This window comes from Mandrillus leucophaeus, unplaced genomic scaffold (genome assembly GCF_000951045.1).
Source record: "Mandrillus leucophaeus isolate KB7577 unplaced genomic scaffold, Mleu.le_1.0 Scaffold1337, whole genome shotgun sequence".
NCBI lineage: Eukaryota > Metazoa > Chordata > Mammalia > Primates > Cercopithecidae > Mandrillus > Mandrillus leucophaeus.
This window is the reverse complement of record NW_012101296.1, coordinates 106,148-115,013: the sequence shown is the minus strand read 5'-3', so window position 1 is coordinate 115,013 and position 8,866 is coordinate 106,148. Positions and strand designations below refer to the sequence as shown.

At 44.9% G+C, this 8,866-nt stretch overlaps 1 protein-coding gene across 1 annotated transcript; it reads left to right on the top strand.

Moving 5' to 3' along the window:
• The first annotated feature begins 2,344 nt into the window (after window positions 1-2,344).
• Window positions 2,345-7,825, top strand: SLC10A4 (solute carrier family 10, member 4). Its single transcript, XM_011973052.1, has 3 exons — window positions 2,345-3,153; window positions 3,932-4,142; window positions 7,055-7,825. Exons 1-3 carry the CDS (start codon window positions 2,558-2,560, stop codon window positions 7,562-7,564), a joined length of 1,317 nt encoding a protein of 438 aa, XP_011828442.1. The 5' UTR covers window positions 2,345-2,557; the 3' UTR covers window positions 7,565-7,825.
• Window positions 7,826-8,866: the final 1,041 nt, after the last annotated feature.

The window sequence follows — 8,866 nt, the reverse complement described above, 5'->3', positions numbered from 1 at the left end:
CACTGTGTCATCACACCTGGAGATTGGGCTTAATCCTAATCCTAGCGTGTTCTCATACATAGCGAGGAAGATGAGAAAGAAGGGGAGGCCAGAACACCTGTTTTCTTCACATTGACAATCACCCCATCAGCAGGAGTGACATCAGGTCTGTAGGTCCCAAGAAGCCCCCAAGATTGCAGGTGCAGCATGCGTCATGATTTACAATCCCAGCCCATCATCCCCTTCTGTTTATTTTTTCAGATGGAGTCTCAGTCTGTCACCCAGGCTGGACTGCAGTGTCACCATCTTGGCTCTCTGCAACCTCCACCTCCCAGGTTCAAGCAATTCTGCCTCAACCTCCTGAGTAGCTGGGACTACAGGTGCGCACCACCACACACAGCTAATTTTTGTCTTTTTAGTCCAGATGGGGTTTCACCATGTTGGTCAGGCTGGTCTCAAATTCCTGTCCTCAAGTGATCCGTCTGCCTCAGCCTCCCAGATTGCTGGGATTGCAGACAAGAGCCACGTGCCAGGCCCCTTTCTCTTTTCAGTCTTCGCCCATTGCACAAGTTGCCTCCCAGGTCCCTCCCTAAACCCTGAGAGGAGGTAGTTGGATGAGTTGAGTTGGTCTGCCTCTAATTACTGCTTATTTAATGTGATTGTGAATTTTAATATCATTAACACAACAAGGGGTTCTGAGGCAAATAGGAGTGGTGCCTGCACAGTTGGCTTCAGCTGTATCCCTTGCCATTTGTATTCTTGGCTTATCTCATCCTGTGGTTTCAAGACTGTGAAAGCTCAGCAGTGCCTTCCCTCCTTATCTTCTCTGTTTCTCCACACACCTTCCCTGGGGTCTACTAGTGTAAAGTTGGGTAGCATGGATCGTCGTATATCTGAATATCTTTCTTTTTACCTGCATAAGCTGACATGTAAGCTTAAAATATTTTTGGTCACAAATATATTTGTGCTGACATGTAAGCTTAAAATATTTTTGGTCCCTTAAAGCTCTACAGAGCTCACTGAAGTTTTTCTTTTTCTGGGTTTAGTGTTTCGGAAAAGTGTAAGGGTACATTATCCTCCTAAATGCTTGTAAAAGCTCTGCCCTCATGGAATTTACAGTCCAATGAAGAAAAATAAATCATTTGTGATGAAGAGTGCAATATGCTTTGCATTTAGTCTTACTTTTCATAGTCTCTGTCATCTTTGTGAGATTTGGGGAGGAGGAAAGGCTCAGTCCACCCTTGGGTAATAGAAGTCACTCTGTGCCAGGACAGGAATTAGGGAAAAGTTCCTGGATAGAAGAATTCACTGTATCTTGGCTCCTTGTGAAAGCAACCCTGGGCTAAGACTGAGCCTTGATTTCACTCTAGAAATTCCTGTTGGTTTTCACAACTAAGTGACTATCACTTTATGGTCACCCCCAGGGAGCTAGATGCCTCCTCAAGAGACCCCACCTGGTTGGTAAGCAGAGAAATTCTTTTCCTTTCTACATGCCATCTAGTGACTAACTTAAACGTTGTTGCATCTCCATTCATAAGAGCTCTGCTTTTGATTTGTTTTGGGATAAACCTGTCTCAAGCAGGGAATCTCAGCACTTTATTTCTTTTCAGTCCTTTAATCCTAATGCCAGGGCTTTACTCACAAAGCTTCGTAAATCTGTGACCACTGAAATATCCTCTCTCTACCTGCCAATACCTTCTTAAATACACATTTTTCATACAGACTGTTGTTAACCAGGCTCTTCTCTGCCCTCTTTAAGGACACATCACCGTGCAGATTCAGCCAGGTACTTGTGGGTTCGGTTGACAAGACTGACACTTCCCCTGCCTCAGTTTCTTCGTTTGTAAAAATCGAGCTTGTAAAAATTGTATCTATCTCACGGCTTTGCTGTAAGAATCGAATGAAATAATGCACACGCACTTGCCAAAACATTCTACTTTAAGACTGAACATGAAAATCATGCAAAAAATTGTTTGCAAATTCAAGCCAGATATCGTGTCATGCTTACCAGAGAAACGATGGTATTAAGTCAAGCACCCCTTTTAGGGCTGCAGGCTATAGGAACAGTTTCTATGGTCTATGCGCGTGCATCGATGAGGTTATCCACCCACCCCCTCCACTTTGTGTGTCTGGGTCTCCAGATTTCATTATAAAGAGGCAGAGCCCATCAGAGAACTTGATCGGCAGCCAGGAACGGTTTTTTCTTGCTCCCGTCCTTTGTCAGGTCTTTGTTCCGCCCCTGGCTACACTCTAACAGAACCACTTACTGGCGATTCACAGGAGGGGACCGGGTGGCGGGGCGGGGCGGGGCCTGCGGGGCGCGGGGCCGGAACGCGGACCCTGCGCAGCGATTGGGTTCACCCGGGGGGCCGTGCTGCGCAGAGTGCCAGGCTGCGGGCGGCGGCAGACCCGGGAGCGGAGACAGGCCCGCAGTCCCCGACGCCGCCGAGCAAGTCAGCTGCGCGCAGCCGCGGCTCGGAGACCGACGGGCAGAACGACGGGCGGCGGCTGCGGCGACCGCGGGACGGAGAGAATCACGCGGCGGGCGGGGACCGGAATCCTCAGCGCGGGCCGCTCCATGGACGGCACCGACAACGCGACCCTGCTCTTCGCCCCCCTGCTGCGGGACAACTTCACCCTGGCGCCCAACTCCAGCAGCCCGGGCCCTGGCACGGACCTCGCCCTCGCCCCTGCCTCCAGCGCCGGCCCCGGCCCCGGCCCCGGGCTCAGCCTCGGGCCGGGTTCGAGCCTCGGCTTCAGCCCCGGTCCCACTCCGACCCCGGAGCCCACGACCAGCGGCCTCGCGGGCGGCGCGGCGAGCCACGGCCCTTCCCCGTTCCCTCGGCCCTGGGCGCCCCACGCGCCCCCGTTCTGGGACACGCCGCTGAACCACGGGCTGAACGTGTTCGTGGGCGCCGCCCTGTGTATCACCATGCTGGGCCTGGGCTGCACGGTGGACGTAAACCACTTCGGGGCGCACGTCCGCCGGCCCGTGGGCGCGCTGCTGGCCGCGCTCTGTCAGTTCGGCCTCCTGCCGCTGCTGGCCTTCCTGCTGGCCCTCGCCTTCAAGCTGGACGAGGTGGCCGCCGTGGCGGTGCTCCTGTGTGGCTGCTGTCCCGGCGGCAATCTCTCAAATCTTATGTCCCTGCTGGTTGACGGCGACATGAACCTCAGGTACGGATCTGTCTATTCCTTGGGCATCTGTCTCATCCCAGCCGCGCGTTTACGGCCGTGGGCTCAGGACGAAGGACAGAGGCAGTGGAGGGGTTGGAATCAGGCATGGAGGAAGGAGGAGGAAAGGAGAGGAAGATGATGACCCCCAGGCTTTAGAAGTCAAGGCCGACCCGCAGATTGTGCTGTTGGGGGAGCTAGCTAGACGGCGAGGGGCTGCTCCAAGGCCGGGATTCCATGCGCAGCGCGGCCCTTCAGCAGGGTCCCTCGCCGTCCTCTCCTAGCATCGGGCTGGCAGCGCAGGTCGTTGTCCAGTGGAAGACAAAGAGAAGGGGAAGGCTGAACTAGAACTCGCCGGCAACGTAAAAGTAAAATAGGGCTACTGGCCCGTCGGAGAAACTAATCTCACATAGAGGGCAGGATTGTTGAGTTCAGCCAAAAGTAGCAGTCAGCAGCTTTACCATGGCTTACCTTGCAGCAGGCTTGCAAGGAAGAACGCTCCTTCCCCTCAGAATCATCCAGGCTCAATAGACTTTATAAAGCCGAGGGCAGCAGTACTGAGACAGGGGGCTTATTTCTCCCCCCTGCCTTGGGTTCATAATTCCAGTGGTCTTAAACGTGCTGCTCTCTTGGCACTCTCCTTGGATGATGTAGGTTCTGCCCAGACTTCAACCCTGGGACTCGAAGTCTCCCCTTTCACCTTCTCAACATACAATAAAAAGGTTGGCTGGCTGTTTGACTCAAAGCTCGTTCTGATTTCTGCTCATTCCCTTTTCTGCAGCATCATCATGACCATCTCCTCCACGCTTCTGGCCCTTGTCTTGATGCCCCTGTGCCTGTGGATCTACAGCTGGGCTTGGATCAACACCCCTATCGTGCAGTTACTACCCCTAGGGACCGTGACCCTGACACTCTGTAGCACTCTCATCCCTATCGGGTTGGGCGTCTTCATTCGCTACAAATACAGCCGGGTGGCTGACTACATTGTGAAGGTAAGGCCCCTCTTCCCTTTCCATACTAGCTTGGAGAGCCCTTGATCTCTGACCCACAGCAGAAATGTGAGGAAGTTTGGAGAAGGGGGAAAGGAAGAAAAGGACTTGGAAGTAGTTGCATGGATAAAATTTTTTAAAAAAGGTTTATGCTACGAAGATAACTTCCACTTTTGGGATTCCTAGAATAATAGCTTTAATTAAGACACAGCTTAATCAAAACCAGCATAAAAGAACTATCAGTACTCATCGGGAGGAAACAGATCATAGAGGGGTGGGGAAGATGACAGTGTAATTAAATGGCAACATATTTTCCACTAATTGTATATAATTAAAAATCAAAGCAGATTAAATATAATTACTTTAATAGAATTGGTGCACTATTTTAGAAATGTATGGCTATCTTTTCAAAAATGGAACTGGAATTCTGAGAAACTCCATAGTAGGTTCCTTTAACATTTTATTAAATTTTTAAAAGTAAGTTGATACTAATAGGACAAAAGTAATGGAAAAGTTACATTGTAGTAATAGAACACACAAAATATTCACTTTAAAGCACAAAATAAAATTGGGTCCTGGATAAATAATGGAGATTATATTGCCCTCACTAAATGTGTTTCTTTTTCTTTCTCCATTGCAATATTTATGGCTTCTAAAGCTAGTGAAAAGATGGGGGATTTCTATAACTTGTGCAATATTTCTCCGAAGGCTTTGATTTTTTAAAAAATTAATGCTTTCTGTAGCAGTAGAGATTTTAGTAGTTTAGTAGTAGTTTAGTAGATTCTAGTAGTGGACTGGAGGAAAAAAAATCTTTGTAAAATTAAGCTGTCTTTGAAAATTCAAAAATAGTAGTGAAAAAGAATAAACCATGACCAGGATGCTGACTTCAGGTAATTAATCAAATAAAATACGTAACTATTACTGCAAAATGCACAGGCAAATTCCTTTGGACAAATGAAGAGAAAAAGAGCCACCTTAATGTTTCAATTATGTAGATTCAAGAAGACAATCTTTTGTTTTACTTATTTTCTAAAGTAATCTGATTATATAGTCAGCTTTTATTAATATGAAAAGTAGAGAGTTCTTTTCTGTGCATATATCCAGCCCTGAGTAAAAGAAATCCTGCTTCATAATAAATATGTATATGTGAATGTAAAAATATATGTGTACATGTAAATACGCATATATTAATACCTGTTGTGTATACTCATACTCTTGAGATGCATTAAGAACTTGTTAATCTTAATCATTAAGCTAATGCTATTAACGTGATGGCATTTACTATAAAACCTTAGGAAGTCTAAGAGAAAGTCAGTCAAATGACCTACACACCAAAAACAGAAGTATATTTAATATAAATATATTAATAAATTAATGTATTTAATATTCAAATATAATAGATCAATAAGATTAGCTACCTTTGAATTTAAGGTTAACCTCGCCCTATTCTTTAACACACTATTAAGAAACGGTTTATATAATTGTTACACCTTTGCAAACACTTCAAAATGAGCATTCAATGTCAATGCTTGCCCAAATGATTTAAAAGTTCTAAGGGATTCTGGAGCCAATATTTCAAAATGAAGAAATCAGATTGTCAATGCTTTTAATGTGATATACTTTGAAATGGTATGCTTTTACATGTAATAGCTTGGTTTCTGCCAATTGTACATCTGTAGTATCTGTACCTTATATAATAATTATTGCGGCATCCTCTAGGGTAGAATTTGTGACCAGCTGATAAATTTTAAATAACTTTTTAAGAGTGTAGAGTCATGCCAGTCCCAAAGACTGCAAAAGGGATATCACAGCTATCCAGGGAACCAGAAGCAACATTTAAACTGTTCTCTCTAGATCGAGTTTCCTTCCCCTGCCCACTCCTCATTAAAAATAATAAGTTAACTACCAATAAGAAGGAGGAGTAGGAGAGGAATTTTTAGGTTTCCACCTTACTATTCATACAGCTTGTTTTATTTGAATGAGTGAAATGTACCAGTCAGAACATCAAGATTACATGTTTTATACAGAAGTCAATTGTACTGTATCTAAAATTCATCGATTGTAATAATACCTAAGCATCGTTAGAGACTTACAGATGGGAGGTTTCTCATGAACAAATGAAAAAGGGGAAAGTTGCCAAATCGCAAAGAATTCTTCACATCTTTATTTACATTTTTTTCTCTTACATAATCTAAGAATAGGTAATTGTTTCAATATTGCAAGCAATCCTCTGCAATATATATTCAGGGTTAAAAAAATCACACACTGAGCTTCAGACATTTTAATCAAGTTTCACAAGTTTTAACTCACGTAAAATGAGAACCAATTTCTTATGGAAAACATGGGGTTCAGTTCAGGGAAAGTAAATATCCACTTGTCTGCTCTAATGATCAGACCATACCTGGGGTATTAGGCTCAGTGCTAAATGCCCTGTTTTTAAGAGGCACATTCACAAACGAAACACATGTTCAGAACAGTCAGGATACCAAAACAAAGTTAGGTGATGGAGGCTTTAATCTGGGGACTATCTGCCTGGAGAAGAGTAGCCTTCCCTGATAACCGGTTTTTAAGCTTTTGAAGAGCTGTTTTTCAGAAAAGCTTTTTTTTTTTTTTTTTTTTTTTTTTTAAGAGCTGGTCTTTGTTGCTCCTGACAGCCTATATCCAAGTCAATGGCTAGAGGTTATAGAAGGCAAATTGTCCCTCAACATAAGGACAGGCCTCCAAACAATCAGAGCTGCCCAATGTGGCTCTGGATGCTTCCTGAAGAGGTGGCCTGCCCGTCTTCAGAAATATTCTGTCAAAGGTCCTCCATTTTGTGTTGGAGATCATACTAGATGGGTGTTTTCTTCCCTGAGCTTAGGATTCTCTCGCCCGAATTCATCTTCAACCAACTCATTGTAATTTTCTATTACTAGGTTTCCCTGTGGTCTCTGCTGGTGACTCTGGTGGTACTTTTCATAATGACCGGCACTATGTTAGGACCTCAACTGTTGGCAAGTATTCCTGCAGCTGTTTATGTGATAGCAATTTTTATGCCTTTGGCAGGCTACGCCTCAGGCTATGGTTTAGCTACTCTCTTCCATCTTCCACCCAACTGCAAGAGGACTGTATGTCTGGAAACAGGTAGTCAGAATGTGCAGCTTTGTACAGCCATTCTAAAACTGGCCTTTCCGCCGCAATTCATAGGAAGCATGTACATGTTTCCTTTGCTCTATGCGCTTTTCCAGTCTGCAGAAGCAGGGATTTTTGTTTTAATCTATAAAATGTATGGAAGTGAAATGTTGCACAAGCGAGATCCTCTAGATGAAGATGAAGATACAGATATTTCTTATAAAAAACTAAAAGAAGAGGAAATGGCAGACACTTCCTATGGCACAGTGAAAGCAGAAAATATAATGATGGAAACCACTCAGACTTCTCTCTAAATGTGGAGATACACAGGAGCTTCGTCTTGCTGAAATATTGCTTCATATTTATGGCGTGTGGTAGTGCACATGGTTAACATAAAAGATGACACTGGTTCACATCATACATGTAACAATTCTGATCTTTTCATTTTAAGGTTTGCTGGTGTATTAACCAAACGTTGTCACAAATTACAAATCAATGCTGTAATATAATTTGCACCTGGGATGGCTAACCTGAAGTCTGAATTAAATGTGCTTTTTAGTTTTTACCATCACCAATTTCTATGACTGTTGCAAATTCAGAAACTTTTAGAAAACAGAGTCTTGGAAATGTAGAATTTTGGCGCACTATCTTGTGAGTAAAACCAAGCTATCTTTGTTAAGCATAATTGAGTTTAGTGTAATTGTTGTTAAAAAAAAAAAAAAGTGTGCTTGCTCTACTTAAAATTCCTGACAATGTTGAATTTTGACCTGTATTCAGAAAAATTCCAAAACGGGTCAGTTAAATAAGGAAATATACTATTTGTCAAACCAGTATCAGAGAAAAGTTACATTAATGTATTTGATTATTTGATCTGGTATCTACTTAGTAATGAATAATCAACATTTTTTCTAGTGGACAGGCCATGTTCTTTTCGATTGGTCTTCTGCATTTATGTAAACACACCCCAAATCAATTTATCTTTTGGAGGAATGATTTGGTTGGGAAATTTTGCAGAAACACTCTGGAGCAGAGCAAAATGGTACCTCCGGGTCATCACTGGGACTGGGGGAAAGGACACGCTCCAGGGGAGAAAACAATTCGCCTAGACGAAGATCCCTGGGTAGTTCTCCATGAACTCGCCGAGGGGGCTTAGTGGGTAGTCTCTCGAGCAGCTCTGAGATTAAACTATCATCTGAGTCAATGAGTAATAACAGACCCAGAACAGTTCCCAAACCTTGGCACTTTCGCTCGTTTAGCCAGAGGCACCCGGCCTAGCCTTGGCTTTCTGGTGCGGGGAATGCGGGAGATGGGGGAGCGAGGGGAAGGGGGAGCGGGGGGAGGGGGGCGGTGCGCAGGCACCTGGAACAATCAGGGCACCGGGAGTAGCCGCCGACTCAGCTGATGCCGGTGATGAATTTCTCTCATTGAAATCCTACCCATCTCGGGCGCCTTGGTTCCCTTACGAATCAGCCCTTTAATCACAAAGAAAGCCCTCTTTCCAGATAATCTAAGGGTCATTGTGCCAACATCCGGGCGTGGAGAGTTTCCGTAGGGAGAAGGACGGAGAGGGGCCCCCTCGGCGGGGACGCGGGCCGATGGCTGGAAGGGCGTGGAGG

What these genes read in the sequence shown, in the direction of transcription:
- SLC10A4 (XM_011973052.1), top strand. Translation starts at nt 2,558, where the DNA reads ATGGACGGCACCGACAACGCGACCCTGCTCTTCGCCCCCCTGCTGCGG. An exon ending in GACGGCGACATGAACCTCAG is followed by an intron (nt 3,154 to 3,931) that starts GTACGGATCTGT and finishes CCTTTTCTGCAG; the next exon opens with CATCATCATGACCATCTCCT. An exon ending in TGGCTGACTACATTGTGAAG is followed by an intron (nt 4,143 to 7,054) that starts GTAAGGCCCCTC and finishes TTCTATTACTAG; the next exon opens with GTTTCCCTGTGGTCTCTGCT.